The sequence below is a fragment of the Drosophila innubila genome (genome assembly GCF_004354385.1).
Source record: "Drosophila innubila isolate TH190305 chromosome 3L unlocalized genomic scaffold, UK_Dinn_1.0 0_D_3L, whole genome shotgun sequence".
Classification (NCBI taxonomy): Eukaryota; Metazoa; Arthropoda; class Insecta; order Diptera; family Drosophilidae; genus Drosophila; species Drosophila innubila.
In genome coordinates, this window is record NW_022995376.1 from 22,817,888 (window position 1) to 22,835,996 (window position 18,109).

At 38.8% G+C, this 18,109-nt stretch overlaps 1 protein-coding gene across 1 annotated transcript; it reads left to right on the forward strand.

Annotated features, from left to right (window-relative positions):
• The first annotated feature begins 391 nt into the window (after positions 1-391).
• LOC117788405 (homeobox protein caupolican) lies at positions 392-14,833 on the forward strand. Its single transcript, XM_034627168.1, has 5 exons — positions 392-1,506; positions 9,392-9,940; positions 10,176-10,294; positions 11,616-11,944; positions 13,307-14,833. The coding sequence occupies exons 1-5, from the start codon at positions 1,459-1,461 to the stop codon at positions 14,518-14,520; spliced, it is 2,259 nt and encodes a 752-aa protein (XP_034483059.1). The 5' UTR covers positions 392-1,458; the 3' UTR covers positions 14,521-14,833.
• The last annotated feature ends 3,276 nt before the right edge of the window (positions 14,834-18,109 follow it).

Sequence of the window (18,109 nt, forward strand, 5' to 3'; positions counted from 1 at the left end):
AATGCCAAAGGGGAAGCGAAAGGACTGGAATGTGTTGAACTGCGACGACTGCAGCTGCTTTTAATTCCAGTCGGAGGTGGGCGTATTCGACAGCAGCAGCCCCTGAGCGCAATGAGAATACGAATTGCATCTCACTCTCACGCACAGCGAGCAGTCGAGTCGAGTGAAATGGCAAATGCATTACGCTCTCTGGTTGGAACGGTCGCTAACCAGAATATTTGTTTGCTTGCTCTCTCACACGGCTGCCTGCTGGCTTTCTCGCTCCCTCGCTAACGTCGGCCTTGTGCCCCTGTGTCTGTGTGTGAGTGTGTGTGTGTCTGTCTGTGTTTCTGTTTCGGTTTCTGTTGCTGTTTGTGGCATCGACAGACCAGTTTGTGTTTAAACGCGAATAGGCATAGGCGCACATCTCAGCTCTCGACTGTCGACTCTCGGCTCTCAGCTGTCTCAGCCTGTCCACGATTTCAAGCTCTCGAAAACTCGAAGCGAAGCGTCACTGTTGAGAGGCCAGTGACAGGTTGTGGAACTCGTTTCATATACGTCGATCGCTCCTAAATACAAGTACAACAACCAAGCAAAGAGTTTGTGCAATTGCCAAAGAAATTGTTTCTCAAAAGTGTGTAAATTAAAATCGATAAATCTCTTATATTAAACTAAAAATAAACGCCAAACTACGAAATGATAAACATGAGGAGAAACACATGTGACTGGTGACCTTTTTTGGTCCGGTAGTGTCAAGTGACGCGTCAAAGTGACCCGTGGACGGACCCGTGTCCATGTCGAAACCCGTACCCTTATCCGTCGTACGCCATCGAATCTGGATCTGGTGTCCAGCATCATAGGACATCTGTTTTGCTCGGTCGCGAACATTTGTGTCCGATTTGTCGAGTCAAAGTCAATAAAACAAAAAAAAAAGAAAATAAGTAAAAAAATGAAGTAAAAGAATAAAGCGCAAAGTCACACAAAACAAACAAAACATTTTCCGGCTCCGGCGACATTAACAGAACTGCTCGACATCGACAATTTGTTTTATCAATTTTCAACAAGGCCAACAGCAACAGCAACAACAACAACAACAACAATAGCACAGCAGCCAAACAAACCAACAAACAACAAAAGCGCCCAGAGTGCTTAGCCGCGCTCGCGTCGAGCACGCACGCCAGCAACAACAACAACAACAACGTCTCCGTTTCTTCATTCACATCCATATCCGCAACCGAAACCACCTTCAACTCCACCCACTCCTTGCCGAGCAGCAGTAACACTCCCAATCCTCTCAGCATCCCACAACAGCATCCACATTCACATCTACAAACCAGCAAAATATCCTTGCAGGGCACGGGCACCCCACAGTGAGCACTCACACTTGTGTGACCTGCCGTTGCCCTGTGCCATTGTCATTGCCGTTAACGTGGCTATTGCCGTTAACGTGGCCAGCGAAGAATCGGAGAATACGCGACAATGGCTGCATATGCGCAGTTTGGATATGGTTACCCGTCGGCAAATCAGGTGAGCAGAGCAGATGCTTTTGTCTATATTTTCTGTGGGTTAACTGATAAGAAAAACACGCCACAATATTATTAAAGTGATAACTATAATAATTATTATTATTAATACTGATGTTGGCCTTTTAGTCTTAAAACACACAAATTGGTAGCAACTTGCAGCAGTCAAAAACAAATGATTAAATAACCTGTGATCACAATAAGAGTGCAAATATCAAATAGAACTTCTTTGAACACAAGTTATTATAATATTAACGGCAATCGACTTTAGTCACAGTAAGAAGAGTGCAGACATTAAATCAAAAGTTGTCAGCTCCAATACAAATTTTGTTCTTTATTTAGTTTGAATTTAAAAAGGCTTCGCTTAGTAAATTGTACACTTGTAATTTTCCGAATATTTTAATACAGGTTGACAACTCCTGTCAATATTCAGTTTCAGCTTTATCGGAACTTATTTGATAACATTTGATCACATTATATTCAATAGTTGACAATTTTTGTCAATAAGAGTGCAGATGACATTACAAGAGGTTGGCAACTCTAATGGCAATTTTGTCAAATTTTTTTGGCTTCAATTTAAACACAGTTTATTTTATAGCTTGTGCTCATATTATTTGCAGTATTTCACTTACTATTGCTCCAATGAAATTGATCCAAAGGTAAATTTGTAAATTTAAATGGCTCCTGTAAATTAGTATTTTTTTTTAATTTAACACAAAGGTGTAAATCTAAATATGAATTTGTAAATTTAAATGTAATTTGTAAGATTTTGTCATATTTTTTAGCATTAATTTAAATAAAGTTTATTTGCAGTATTCTAACTACAATTGTTGCAACGATTAAAATATTTATTTGCAATTTTAAATGGTTATTGTAAATAATTAATTTTTTTAAATTTCACACAAAGATGTAAATTTAAATTTTAAATTGTAAATTCAAGTGTACAAATTTAAATTTAAATGTAAATTGTAAAATATTAATTTTCTTAAAATAAAATTTATTTTGCGTATAGTTTTTCAATAAATAACGAAATAATAAACTCGAATGTCAGACATTTTTTAGCATAAACTTAATCAGAAGTCTCATTAAAGGGAGATATTTAAATTGCGGATAATTTCTGATCTTCATAATGTTGCTGTGTGTGTGTGTGTTTTCTACTAATTTTAGTCACATATGTACATATAATTGGCCATGACGTCGAAGCAGTATTTGAAATAAACATAAATTTAAATTTATGCCCAGGGAATGTGGCCAACACACACATGCCCACACACACACACACATGAACACACACTGGCATGAATATTCAAGCAGATTGGACAGCTTCTGGGCTCGGACTTTGGCTATACGAGTATTCGTAGATGCCCCAAGCAAATGTTGCAGAATTTAGGACATTTTGCAGCCGTCGCCGTCGCCATCGCCATCGTCAGACTTTTGCGATGCGCTGCATCGTTTCAGTTCTGACCATAATTACCCACGGGGCAAGGCAAGGGGAAAGGCATAATGTGAAGCTCAGTAATTCAAATTAGTTGGCCTAGGTTGAAGACAACTCTACACCAGCAGCAGAGGAGCAATGTCTAACGTATCCTATGCCCAAACACATACATACACGTATACTGTTACATATATTGCCCTTAATTCATGTCGATGGTCTATTGGTCTCTTCGTCCTTCGTCCCTTTGACTCTTCGCCGTCCTGTCGCCTGCTCTCCCATAAATTTATGTCAAACCAAAACTGAATGCGAGCGCCATTTATTATAATATGCAAAACTTGGTAAATTGCAATAATTAAAATAATGAACGCTCAGATTATCGACCATAATTATGGCTCTATGTAAAGTGTGTAAAGTGTGTTTTACTATTTCTACTTATTTACAACTCATCAGAGCTCTTGTTGTTCCTTTTATTATTATTATTATTATTGTTGTTTTAGTTGTTGTTAATATACATACTCCTGCTGCCTTTAAAATTCCATTACAGTTAATGTTGCTGACTCAGTTTTGTGTGTTTTATTTAGTCTTTTGTTTCTGTCTCAGAGTCAGTCGAGAACATTGTCAGAACATGTTTTGCCTGCTCCCAAATTAACTTCATTAAAACAATGATCTCAATGCTGTCGAAAATATTAATTAAGAGTCTTTGGCAAATATATTTAAAATTTAAATATATTCCCTTAATATTTGTAGTCACATTTAGCGAAGATATTTCTGGTTATTTAATATTGGGATAGGTTAGTCTAGTATTTATTTTTACAGCTAATTTATATGCAAATTAGTAGATTGTAACATAAAGAAAATATAATTTTTCTAAATTTTATATTTTGGATTTTGTTTTAAATACGTTTTGTAAAAACATGACCAAAGATGCTATTGTGAGCTAATCCTTCAAGTCATATTTTTAGATATACACAACAAAATTCATATTTTTTCACTGGAATGCCATTTAAATTGATTAATTAATGAAAACTAAAACCATTTCTCATTGACAATTATTAAAAAATTACTTCAGATCATTCTTTTTAAGGCAATTTTAACTTTTATTTCGATTATTTACTTTAAATTTATTTTTTTCCACATTAAAGATACATAATATTATCTCTCCTTATCCGTTACTCAACTAATTATTTCTTATTTTGATTCAAGATTAAATTCAGTACTATTCCCGTAAGTTCTCTTTCGGCAAAACATAAACAATTGTAGAAATCGCATATTTTTTTAAGGTATCATAATTAGCTGTGTAACGGAAGCGCTTTAATTAGCGAGTTACTACTGTATTATAACACTGTGAAGCACATGCTATATTCAGTACATAAATAACTGAAATTCATATTAATTAATTTAATTTATAATTTTAATTTCAACGCCAATTCGGCATGCCAAATATGACACACAAAAATCGCTGATGAATTCAATATGAGTATGAATTTAATCAACGGCTGCGGCAATGGGACAAGGTCTGAATTGTGTATCTGAGCCAAAACAATTCTGGGCATGGTTTGGGCCATGAACAGAATTGTCAACTTCCCATGCTGAAGGAGTTGAGTTTAGCAGTTCACGCATTTCATGGCAAAAATAACTTGAATTCCCAGGCTAAAGAGGAAGACAGGCAGAAGGACAGACACACAAACAGACAGACGGACAGACGGACAGACAGACAGACAGAGAGTTTGGTTCGATTTGGTCAGTGTCCTTTTAGCCATGTTGCAGAGCCTGCTACGTAGGCCAAATGATGCGAGAAAAAACTAATATTTTGCCGTGTGCATTCCATAATTGATTTATGAATTTTTAATGCAAACATTGAAAGGCGACTGCCACGCTAAAACAAAGAATTGGTCCAGCAGAAGAAGCAGGAGTTGCAGTTGGAGCTGAAGCTGAAGCTGAAGCTGGAACGACAACCAACTACTGAAACTAAAGTTAATTCAATAAAAGGAGCGCCCCAACAACAACAATAATCACAACAACAACTTCTGCAGCAACAGAGCAACTTATTCGCATTAGCAAAAACACGCATCAGTTCTATGTGTATTGGTTTTTGGTATTTGTACACTGATAAAAAAAAATGTTCTTAAATCAAGATTTTGATCTCAAAGCTAAGAATTTTGGTCTAATAAATGCGTAGAGAACATACAATTTTTAATTTAAGAAAACAGATCTTGGTATTAAGAATTTTTAAAAAAAGAACAAGCTCTTATTTTAAGAATAAATGTTCTTGAAATTAAAAACAAAAAATTAAAAATTTAAAAATAGAATTTTAAATTTATAACTTTCTTTTTTTTAATTTGATTGATAAAGATTTTATTCTGTCTTGGTAATTTTATAAATGTTATTTAAATTTGTAATGAGTGGGATTTGAACCAGAGCGCCACGGTATAAATAGTACATATTTACATTTCCTAACATTTTAAGATTGTTATTCTTTTATTAAGAATTTTTATTTTTTAGATAAATATTCTTATAATTAGTAATATGGTCTTAAAATGTTCTTATTTTAAGAACAAAATATTTAAGATGATTGTTCTTGATTTTAGAAGTTGGTATTTTTTTCAGTGTATTGGTATTGGTTCGGGAGTAGTCTGCAGAGAGGAGTAAGGAGTGTGGAGTGCTGAGAGGGGGGTAAGGGATATTGGTTTGCCTGCACTCCTGGCTGCTCGATGAATGTGAGAATATGCCAAATGCCACGACGCATTGCCGTCGCCATCGCCATCGCCGTCGCCTCGAGTCTCTGCTCCGTCTGCAATGCTCAGAGCCAAAAGCAAAACCAAATGTCGACAGTCCCAGGCTCGACTTTTTCTCAGCCCTCTCTGTACTCCCTACTCCCTGCACTTGCCCAAAAAATACTCCTCGTACTCTCTTTATTTTCGCTTATTGTTTGTCATTGCTGTTGTTGCCGTTGTTGTTGGCGGCGCCGTTGCTGTTGCTGTTGCCGTAGCCGTTGGTGCTGCAATACCAAGTCGACTGGCGTCAGGAGCAACCTTCTATTGCCGTATAGCTATCACTTTTTTGCTGCAGTCTCTTTGTTCAGTTGTTGTTTGGAGTGCAAAAACAAAAATCCATAAACGCATCTTCCAGCAGTAGCAGCAACAAGAGCGAAACGGCAGCAACAACCCACAACAAGCAACAGACAGCAACAGCAACAGCAACAACAATACACCGCAACAACAATAAGAAGCTGCAATCTCCTTTGTTGTTACATACGAAACGCACTAAGCAATTGGCAATTGGAATTGGAATTGGAATTGGAATTGGCAAGGTGGGACTCGGTATCGGGCCAAAACGAGCCGTACCGAGGCCGTACCATTTGGGCAGGCGTTTCGTGAGCTTTAACATAAATCATAAAATTAATAACCATAAAGTGACGGCACCAGTTTTTCCAACAATTTGGTCTGAGCGGGTGGCCACAGACGATGGTAAAGAAAAGGCCTTACCGTACGGTTGCCACTCGCTAACTGTGCCTGTCTGCACTTCAAAGGGCCTTAATACTTACATATTTATACAGACTTGGGAAGCCCGTTCACTTCTACAATTACAGTTGATGAGTATTTGCCATTTACACGTACTTTTCGTTTGTTGTCGATTTGCTTATTTAACATTTGTTGCTTTACTCGCGTTCTCTTAGGAAAAGTTGTTGCAAGGTTCGTTGCAATTGTGGCATTCGATTCTTTTGAACTTGTGTCATGCAACAACTAGCGCACATGACATTCATCTGTTGCATCTACAAATATCTTTACACCGTATATCTATTTATGCTTTGAGCTGTATTTGAAATCGAACTGAGATTGGAAGATTGAACGTCGAAAGAGGCGATCGATGCAGCTATAATTATTTTTAAAATATTGAATGCATAAATATCAACAATCTTTAATAATTTTTAGTCATTCCACTCCATTCTCAAATCTTTTTCGTTACAATTAACAAAATTACAAAAATGTTAATTATTCCGCATAAGTTTCCTTTTTTTAGGTGTTTTTCACAATTTTTAAAAGAATTGGCGCATAACTTTTATGTAGATATTTGAATATAAATAAATATTTTCTATGTCATATTAACTTACTAATTTTTACCCAAGGCCTTGCAAGGCAGCATATTTTCCCATAACTGTGAAACACGTGGAAATTTATTAGTTTTGAGGTTATTATTCGAAAATAATAATTAAAATAGATGATGATTGAAGAAGGGCCATTCTTGAAATAACCGGACTATGAATAAATGGTCCTTAGGTTTTTTTTTTCTTATAATGCCTTAGAATTATGATACTTTTGAAAATAATTATAAAATATATCTAATTTTCTTTGTGCATTGCTTATCAGTAAATCAATCAAATCTTTGGTCAATCTGTCAGTTGAAAAAAGTTTTGTTTTAAAATTTAATTATATAATATATGATTACAGCTTGAATTCAAAGTACTATTATTAGCACAACATAGTAATTTTATTGTAGGTTCAGAGCATAAATAAAAGGAATATCTGCCGCTGAATATCCTTCCTATGACATGGCAGGCAGCAACATTTCAAAACATAGGACGCTTCAAAGCCGTTCACACCGTTTATCGTAATATCCAAGTCATAAAACAGGCAACTATAAAGCAATATTTAATAGTTGCCAACACTTGCCAACATTTGCAACATTTCCGCATTGTGAAGTGAGAGATATAGTTGGAAGAGAGGTAGAGAGAGAGAGATTGGCTTAAATCGCCTTTAAGCCAAAGCGAGAACCCCTCGGGGCCATCGTATGCTATCCTGTCTGTGTCGAGCTCACGATAAACCCGGCAGCGGCAACTTTACAATGCATCCATCCCCGAGTGGGTGAGTGAGAATCATTAAAAATAAACTGACTTGCGTGCCGATAATAAGCCCTGGCTCTGACTCTGACTCTGGTTCTGGCCTGGTCAGTGGTCGGTTGCTGCTTTCGACCAGTCCAACAGTCGACCAGTCGGGTCCTCAGTGTCGTTGTCGTCGTTGTGCTGATATGTGTTTTTTTATGGACGACCACAAAAACTGAAATTGATGTTCGAATCGCATATAAAAATAAAGAATAATAAGAAATGAGCGCGCGCAGCGTTTTGTACATTAGCAGCAAAGAAGGAGTAGATGAGGAGGAAGAGGTGAGAGGAGAAAGGAGGCATGCACCACTTGTTGTGGCTTTTTTTTTTTTTTTTTTTTTTTTGAATTTGTTGCCTGGTCGTCGTTACAGTTGGTCGCTTCGTCGCCTGCTCTGGCTTCTCAGTTGGGCAGTGGTCATTCATTCAGAATTCATTAGATTTCATTCATGAAAACGCCTTCATTATGCAATAATTTCAAGTTTGCACAGAGAAACCGTGTAGAGAGTCCAGGCAGTACCGGGACTGACTCTGACTCTCTCAGTCTCTGAGTCTCAGCACGGGTGTCCGCACGAAATTGCCTTGCGATTAGATAGCCTGCAGGAGGTGTTGAAAATCAGCTTGTTCAACTGGCGAATTACCATTATTATTTAAAGCATAAATTTGACTGCAGTAGCTGTGATTCGCCAACGAGATGTGGGCCCCCAAAACGGTAGCTGGCCAACAGATGAGTGATAAGTGTGGGTTGATGCATTGATTTGGTAGCGGGTATTACTTTCCAATTAGAGACAACGCCCAGTTAAGAGTATAGACGGATTGTCTGTCTGGTCAAGCGTGATCGAGAAATTCGTTAGAATTCGATAGCTGAGTGTGACGGGTGTCTTTAAATACATTGTATTTTTTATTGAGATACTTTACGGTTTATTTACTTTTTCTTAGACTTGTTCGTAGATCAGCTATTTCTCCCTCTCTCTGGCTCCGTCTAGCACTTGCCTGGCAGCCAGCTTCATTCCGATTCGGGATCAGAATCACAATCGGCAATTCGTTGCGGTTATCGTGCAAGCGCATACCTGAGTGCCTCATTCAGTTTCGTGCCCTTTTTGCCTGGAAATGCCCACACTCAATCGAACGGTCGGATGGTCGATCGGTCCGCTGATACTTCGGCTGTACCCTCTTCAAAGATCTGCCGGGGTCGGAGAATCGGAGACCGAGGCTGCGGAGACAGGCACAACAGTATCTTAAATCTGACTGTGATAAATTGAAAATTAATGAAGTGAAAATAGATGGAACGGATCGCAAAATGCGCCAAGCCAATAAAATATTTTGACATTTGGAGTTATCGTCTTAATCTGTTTTGTTGATTTCGACCCAAAGGTTTCGAGCCTCTGCCTCTCAGCCTGCCTCTGCCCCTATTCCTACCTCTATCCTTTACTCCTACCCCTCTATCCTCGGTTCGTTTCTCGTCCTTGAGTGTATCACCTGTTTATAAGAATGGTTCCATTGCGAAACCTTTTTTGGCTTTAAAGTTTTCGTGAAATTTATTCGATGTGCTTTTTTCTTGGCTTTTTTGTCTTCCAGTTACTTGGCGGTACGGCAGCTACAACTGGCGACAGTCAGAGCGGACATGGCGGGGGATCGGTGCCATCGCCTTTGTCGGGCACCAACGAGGCCTCGTTGAGTCCCTCGGGCGGCTCGACCACTACAGGCATCACCGGTCCCGTTAGTCCAGGTGCAATTTCTCAGTCGTCTAACAATGCGGGTGCAACAGTTGTAGGCGCAGCCGGAGCTGCGACCACATCACCGACGGACGCCGATGCAGTTGGCAACGATGTGAGCGGCGCCACAGAAGCAGATGCTCCTGGCGGTGTCAGTGCTCTGGAGGCCCATGTGCGTGTGGCCAACAACATGTCCTGCTGCGAAAACGGACGTCCGATCATCACGGATCCCGTCTCGGGACACACGGTCTGCTCCTGCCAATACGATTCGGCGCGTCTAACGCTTGGAGGATATTCCCGCATGGCATTACCCTCGGCTGGCGTGGGCGTCTATGGCGGACCTTACCCCTCCAATGAACAGAATCCCTATCCGAGCATCGGTGTCGACAACTCAGCCTTCTACTCGCCTCTGGTAAGTGATGCTCCAGCTCATACGCTGGCTAATTGGATTAAGGCAGCGGGCAGAAGTCCACGCTGAATGTAAGCCGACAGGAAATGCACATCTCAATGGATTGCAATCTGGTTTTTGTCGCTTCTCCAGTAGGCATCCAATGGCGGCTTACAAGCGTGTTGTCAGCTTTGCCTGTCCACCAAACGCTACCTCATAATGAATAACAACTGTACTCTTATCACTTGCTCATATTTAGAATAATCCCTATGGCATGAAGGATGCCAGCTCAGGGTCCGAGATGAACGCCTGGACCTCAGCTGGCCTACAATCGACTAGCGGATACTATTCCTACGATCCCACTCTGGCGGCCTATGGGTAAGTTCGAACCCCAACAGTAAAAAAGTTAAGCAAGTTTCAAATGCTTTTCTGGGCCAGCGACTGAAAACTTTATGCAACGTCTGCCCGGTCCAAGTCACCTAGAATGCCCGCTACACCGCTTAAGCCTTGTCTCCGACTTGGAGACAACCTGCAGTGGGTACAACTACCCCATAACTTTCCTTCTCCTCTCTGTTAACCCTAAGCAAATGGCGGCGCGTCGCGATGCTTTTAAAAATATACTAAACTCAATAAGTTTATGGATGAAAGAGGAGGTGAGAAAAGAAAAAGAAGGGAAGGAAGCAAGCAAAGAAATAGATGGAGAGAGAAGCCAAGGGACTCTCAGTTGTTTGTGTGGTGTGGTCTGGTCGGAAGGAAGTTACAAATGCACAGATTAAAAATTCCCAGGGCGTTTGTCCTGTCGCGGTTTTTTCATTGTGCGTTATTTTAGTTGAGGCGCTATGAAAAAGAATATTGCGAATGGAAAGTGCAACACGTACTTGCCCAAGAAAATGAAGAGAAAAAAAGGGAAAGCCGTCTTTAACCGTTTTCAATTTGAGAAGACTACAAAATTCTCAAATTAAATTTCTTGTTCCCTAACTCAGACTTTCAACAAATTAATTTAATAGAATTTAATGCGCATTTAAAGGTTGTGAAAGTTAAAATATAAATCGATCCACTTGAAATTATTTTTGTGGCTGTTTGTATAAAATTAATAAATACATATTTTAATGCGGAAAAAATGAGAAAGAATCTCTAAAGAATGAGAAGTGATAAAATAGTGCAATTGTAATAAAGACTGTATGATAAGATACCATTCCAAAAATTAGAAAATAGGTGATTTTCTCAGATATGATCAGCTAAAAAGTATATATTATTTCTAATTATAGATATTTTTCTCTCTTTCTGCAAAACTAACCCAATTTATAAGTAGAAGTTAGTGAAAGTACAGGGTATTTACAATTTGTGAATTAATTACTTGTTCCTACAACTCTTAAATTACGTGCGAGTTTTCTTCAATTTGAACCACTGTGCGTTGTGTACTTTATAATCTCAGTTCCATTGGTCTTTTGCCTTAAAGTGGCGACCTAGCTTAAGCGTAAAGTGCTTGACTGAAAGGTGTGGCAGTCAACAGTGCTATTAGCCAAGTTATTGATAAGACTAAGGCAAGGAGAAGTCGAATTTACCGGAAGACCCAATCACTCAATGTTTATTCAAAGGCAGGGCGTAGTTCTGACTTCACTGCGATTAAAGCCAAGTCGTTAGGCTGGCCTAATGAGCTGATAGTTGTATTTAACCAGATAATTCTTATCTTTTCTAGATATGGCCCCAACTACGATCTCGCCTCACGCCGCAAAAATGCCACGCGCGAATCAACGGCCACATTGAAGGCGTGGCTGAGTGAGCACAAGAAGAATCCGTATCCAACAAAGGGCGAGAAAATCATGTTGGCCATCATCACAAAGATGACACTCACCCAGGTGTCCACGTGGTTTGCGAATGCCCGTCGACGTCTGAAAAAGGAGAACAAGATGACATGGGAGCCGAAAAACAAAACGGAAGACGATGACGACGGAATGATGTCGGATGACGAAAAGGATAAGGAATCCGGCGATGGCTCAAAGTTGCCAGTTGCCAGTGACACATTTGGTAAGCTGTCACCTAATTTTCTCCCTTTCTTAACTCGTTTTCCAACAAAGTTATTGACCTCAGTCCCAACACAACCGTTCTCATCCTTTGCGAGGGCTTTACATCATTTTTAGACCCGGCACTTTAGATTTACATAGGGTGTTCTAAGTTTCTTAATGAATATATGTCTGTCTGTCTATTAATTCTTTAAGTCAGAGACTATAAGAGCTAGAGCTATTAATTTCATTATGTTACGAAATGAAGATAAAGTTTTGATTTTTTTAATTTTTCCACACCCTTGTATGTCCCTGAATATGTAAAAAAAATAGTTGTATGAGTAATTTTAAAGCTATAGCCTTGAGTTTTGGAACACATATTGGGTATTGTAGTTAGAATCTGCCCTGAATTTCAGCATGATCAAAGAATATTCTTGAAAGTCGTTCAAGTAACTATTTTAGGCAATATCGGGCCAAAGGAAGGAGGAAGGATAACCGTGACAAATGATACTATTTAATTGTTCCCAATATGTATCTGTTTACCGAATAAGTACAGGGTCTCTTGCAGTCGTGCATGCTCGACTGTAGACTTTCCTGCCATTTAAAGTCGTAAGGTTTATACTTTTCATGTACGAGTATATTGTGTACTATATATTGGGTGTATTGTTTTGTAAACGCCAAACGCCCCTTACTCCACTTGATTTGAATGCCTGACCCTCCTTGGCTTCATGCCAAAGAATCCACAGTCGTCCCCCTCTCTGCTCTCCTTCGCACCGGATTGTATGTAGTTACAGATTTTGTGGCAGCGGCCTTTTAAGTACAATTTATGTGGCGAAACGAATGTTATGCAATCTCTGTCTGCCGTCCGTTTATTTGTCTGACTGCTTAGGCGACATCCTCCCCGGAAGTTGACAGCACATTGTTGGCAAAGTGGCCTTGCGCCCGCACTTTGCTCTCCATATGGCCTTGCTCGACTTGGCGACTTTTCCCGCTAGGAAAAGCCAGCGAGAAAGGGAAGGGAAGGGAGTGGTAAGGGGAGTGGGGAGTTGGGGAGTTGGAGCGGAAGCTAGAGCATTTTGTTGCTGAAAGCTTTCGCGAGGGTTGCACGCATCAACGCCCACCAACAATTTCAAGGGTTTTTGGCCTGCGCCTGCCACAGACTGGCAAACGCCCAGTTGCCACTTGCCGCTTGCTACTTGCCACTTGCCACTTGCCTCTAACAGCTGGCAACTCGCAAGTTCCAAGTGCCAAGTGCCAAGTGCCAAGTGCCAAGTTTTGCCCTTACTTCTCGGAGAACTTGTGTCTAACTTCCGTTTTGTCGACTTGAAAATTAATTAAATTTATTTATTTTTTTTGTTGTGTCCGTTTTTTGAACTTTAATCGCCAGATCCTGGAAATCAACGTATTAAATCCGAGATGTCCAAGTCGGACAAGGAGCTGGAAATTGAGGAGAAGCTGGAGCGTGAGCCGCAGAATTTGTTGGCCATACGAGGGTTGCCACCCTATGGGGCAGCTAGCTTTAGTCCGCATCCCTCGCATGCCTACAGTCCCTACGCCCATGCCCATGCCCACGCCCACGCCCATGCACAGCACCAACAGCAGCAGCAGCAGCAGCAGCAACAGCAACAACAACAGCAGCAGGAACAGCAGCAGCAACAACAACAACATCAACAGTCAGCGGCCATATATTATAATCCTGGCTACGGGCTGGGTCAAGGCCAAGACGCAGGCAATGGAAGTGGCAATGGAAGTGGTAGTGTCAGTGTTAGTGTCAGTGACTATGCCCTTCAAAAAAACCAGCTGAGCAGAGACTGTGGCATACCGGTGCCGGCGAGCAAGCCCAAAATCTGGAGTGTGGCCGACACAGTCGCCTGCAAGACACCGCCGCCTGCGGCATATCACGGCCAGAACTTTTACCCCCAGCCCCAGTCGCAGTCGCAGCCCCAGTCGCAGTCGCAGTCCCAGCAACAGGTGGCCGATACCTCCCCATCGACACCACAGCAACATACGGAACAGCAGCAGCAGCATCATCAATCCCTAGCGAACAACATGACTATGGGGCCGCAAGTCGAGCTAGGTTCGCCGCTGAGTATGATGAGCAGTTACGCCGCCGCATCGCCATATTCGCGGATACCTACGGTGTACACCGAGGCCATGGGCATGCATATCAATTCCAAGACATCCACTATCCATATGCATCGCGATCTATCCCATATGAGTTCGACACAAGCGCCTCCCTATCTGCCACCCAATCTGCAATCGCATCAGCAGAGGGTGGGGTTTTCCGAGATTCAGCCCGATACCCCGCCACAGACACCGCCAAACATGAAGTTGATCAGTCACATCAGCAACAACACCAACAACATCAACAACATCAACAGCATCAACAACATCAACAGCAACAACAACAACTCCAGCATCAGCAGCAGCAACAACAGCAACAGCGGCAGCAACAACAGCAACAGCTCTACACTGCATTCCGGAGTCGGAACGGTGGCGGTACCGGGCTCGATATCGATACCAGTAACATCCATGGGTTCAATGCTTTACAATAATAACATCTATGGCAACTATCTGACAAGCGGTCGCTCCAACTCGTAAGACCTTACACTATGAGTGACCAATTGGGGCTTCGATAACGATAACGATACCAAGAACGGCTCCAACTTGTAAGGCTTCCAATTTAAAAGGAATGCCCATACCAAATACCAAATTGAATAACCAGGCCCAAGGGGAACAAGTGCAAAATTCGCCGGCATCACGTACAGAAAGAGAAAGAGACAGAGACAGAGATAGAATGACAGATTAAGAGATGGGAGATGCCAACGATAACGATAACGATAACAGTAACTAACACTAATTATTTTGCAATAAATGTAGCTTAAGTACGGCAATAAAACTTTATTTCCTACCATATCGTAAATTATTTCACTTTATAACTTTAATTAGCATATTTACACTCTTCAATTTAAGCTGCAACTTTCAGACTCCGTCTCCTTGGCGGTGACTAAACGTCGCTTCCAAAACACGACAACAGTTTATCAAGCTGTGGGATTTGAGTCATTATCGTCTTGCCAAGTTTAATGACTTGAAAACACAACACTATAGTTTCAAGGCACGCGTAGAAAGAACATTTGGAATTCATTCATACGAGTATGTCGAGTTTGGCTAAATATACAAAGTTGTTTCATACTTAGACAGCTCTGTAATCTATTAGAAATATTATCAATTGAATTCTAAAACTCAACAGCTTGACAACCTAATCAAATTTGTAGATAATCAAGTTCAATATGTAAATTTAAGACACTTAATAAACTCATACTTCAGTTAATATATATATTGACTATATATGTTTAGTGTCTTGTGTATGCTTTTGTAATCCTACTATATATGATAGCCAGTTTTTCTGTGATATATCCATGTACTTGCATGTGCATGTTAGTGATGCACAGACTTAACGATAAATACTTAAACTTAAGATTAGCCCAACATTTGCCGTTAGACATCACATTTATGAGTAATATTCATTCAATACCCAATATTAGCATGGGTATACCCACATACGTAAGTATGTTTGTATATGTATGTACGACCTATTAACCGATTCCTAGCTAGTTTCTATAATTTATATTTTACTTTACAATATGTGTGTACGAATATTTAATACACTTTTAAAATTAACTAAAAACTTAATAAATATGTTTGTAAGCTCGTAATATAAAAAATGATTATTAAAATAAAGTAACAAAAATACATCGAAAACAATTTGGGAAATTGATATTATCCTAGGTATTTCAATATGCAGTTCTCATTGGATATTTAAAAAATTTGGTAAGTTAATATAGTTAAAGCCTGTACACTGGTAAAAAAAAATGTTCCAAAATCAAGATTTTGGTCTCAAATCTAAGAATTTCGGTCTAAAAAATGCGTCGAGAATATAAAATTCTTAAATTAAGATAACACTTCTTAGTTTTAAGAACATTTCAAATCAGTCCAAGTTCTTACTTTAAGAGTAAATGTTCTTAAAATTAAAATCAAAAAATTAAAAATGATTTTTGGAATTTATAATTTTTTTTTTTTTTTTAAATTTTGACTTTTATGTTTTTATTCTGTCTTGATTATTTTATAAATGTTATTTTATGCGCCTACTGAAGCGGTTTCTCTAACCAGAGCTACACGAGGCCACATTTTTGTTAATATGAAATAGTACATATTTATACTTTCCTAACAATTTAAGATTTTTATTGCGGTATGAAGAACATTGAATTTTTAGATTAATATTCTTAGTATTAGTAATATGGTCTTAATATGTTCTTTTTTTAAGAACAAAATATTTAAGAACAATGTTCTTGATTTTAGTTGTTGGTCTTTTTTTTCAGTGTTCTTTTTCCTTCCTAGCAATAAATCTATTTTTGAATAACTCTATTTAGTTTTCCTAAATATAGTTATAGGCATGAAAATTGATGTCATCTTGTCACTGCTTTTTTTAGCCCTACTTTATTCTCTGCCTGTTACATACACTTGCACAGAGCAATAATACCCTGCTTTAAGCAACGGTCAACAAAAGCACATGAAATGCAAGTTAGGATACTTTCATGAATGGTTTCTGATTTGTTTGAAAGGGTTAACTGTCAAAGCGGATTAAACACGACATGTTTCGATTGCTTTGCAACTATGAATTGTTGCTCCCGCTGATAATTCTATTTTGTCATCAACGATTAATGGATTTTTTCTATTTTGTTGACACGCGTTACAATTTGTATCATGATCATGACGGAGTGTCTGTTTCTTCAAAATCGAAAAGAAAGAATAATGTGCTCAATGCGACCACACCCAAAAAAAAGGCACATAGCTATCAATTTAAGTAACTCCAAGACTGATGGAAATTGTGATCGTATCTTAAGAACCATAAATAAATTTAATACATTTTAAGCATTAAATTCTCTAGTTGAGAATACTTAACCCGTAATGACATAACTTTTACGCTGAGCTAAAAAACTAGAAACGTGAAAACGAATGGATAACACTCAAGCAAAATAACGAAAGTTGATCTGCTGATATAAAGGAAATAAAACGTTAGCACAAATATATCATCATTAGGTTTACCAAGTGCTTAATAATTAATTTCATAATTCCACGATATCAATGGTTTTCAAGATAATCATAAAAAAAAAGAAATAGTTTCTAGCGATATCTTTTTTTTTGGTACTTACTGCCCGTCTAACTACTTATTAAATGTCAGAATCCTATCTTTGGTTTAATCTTAAGTGACCATTCAATAGAAACTGAAGCAAGTTACAGGTACTCATCGAATATTCCAACAAATTTTAGCAGGTGCAAATGTCTTTTGGAGGTAAAACATCAAACGGCATGCTGTCTGACAAACATAGATAGCTTCGCACTAAATTAAAACTGCCAAGAAACTATCTTTAGTTTCATTGCAAAAATGGCTCTTCTGACATTAAGATACATTTTTAGAAGCTGAGAAAATTCAGCTGATACTAAAAGAAAATTTAAAAAAAATGGCAAGTTAATATTTTATAAATGGTTATTCAATATCATTAAAATTAATGAAATTAAATTCATATCGACTTTTAAAACAATTTATTTTATGAATAATTAATGAGAACTTGAAATTTAAATATAGAGAAATGCTTTCAGTGGAATTCATGGAATTAAAGTCATATCTACTATAAATGCAATGAATGCGTATCTGTGAGGCGAATTAAGAGTTCAAGCGTGCAACGAGAATGTTGCATGGAAGAATCATTAGATAAATTTCGAAAATTTCAAATTAGCAGTCTGAATTATGGCGCCATCTGCATTCAATTGCACACTTTGCTAAAGTGCAGCGCAGTCTGTTATGCAACTGCATATGTGTGTGTATGTGCATGTGTATCTGTGTATTTGCTAACCGTATCCTGATCAACCCTATAAACGCGGCTAACTAAAGCTCCACATTTGCATTGGCTTTTGTCTGACCGTTGGCTTTTGCAATTTTATCCAGCGAGTGGAAAATGTCAACATTAATTATACCCTATACTCAGTGAGCATAATTAAGCAAGGGAATATTAAATTTAGTAAGCAATGTTTAAAGTTAAGAGGGTATAAATCCCAATTAAGATATATGAAGCTAAAAGCAGTGTTAAACTAAGATTTAATACAAAATCTGTGATCTTTTGGAATTACT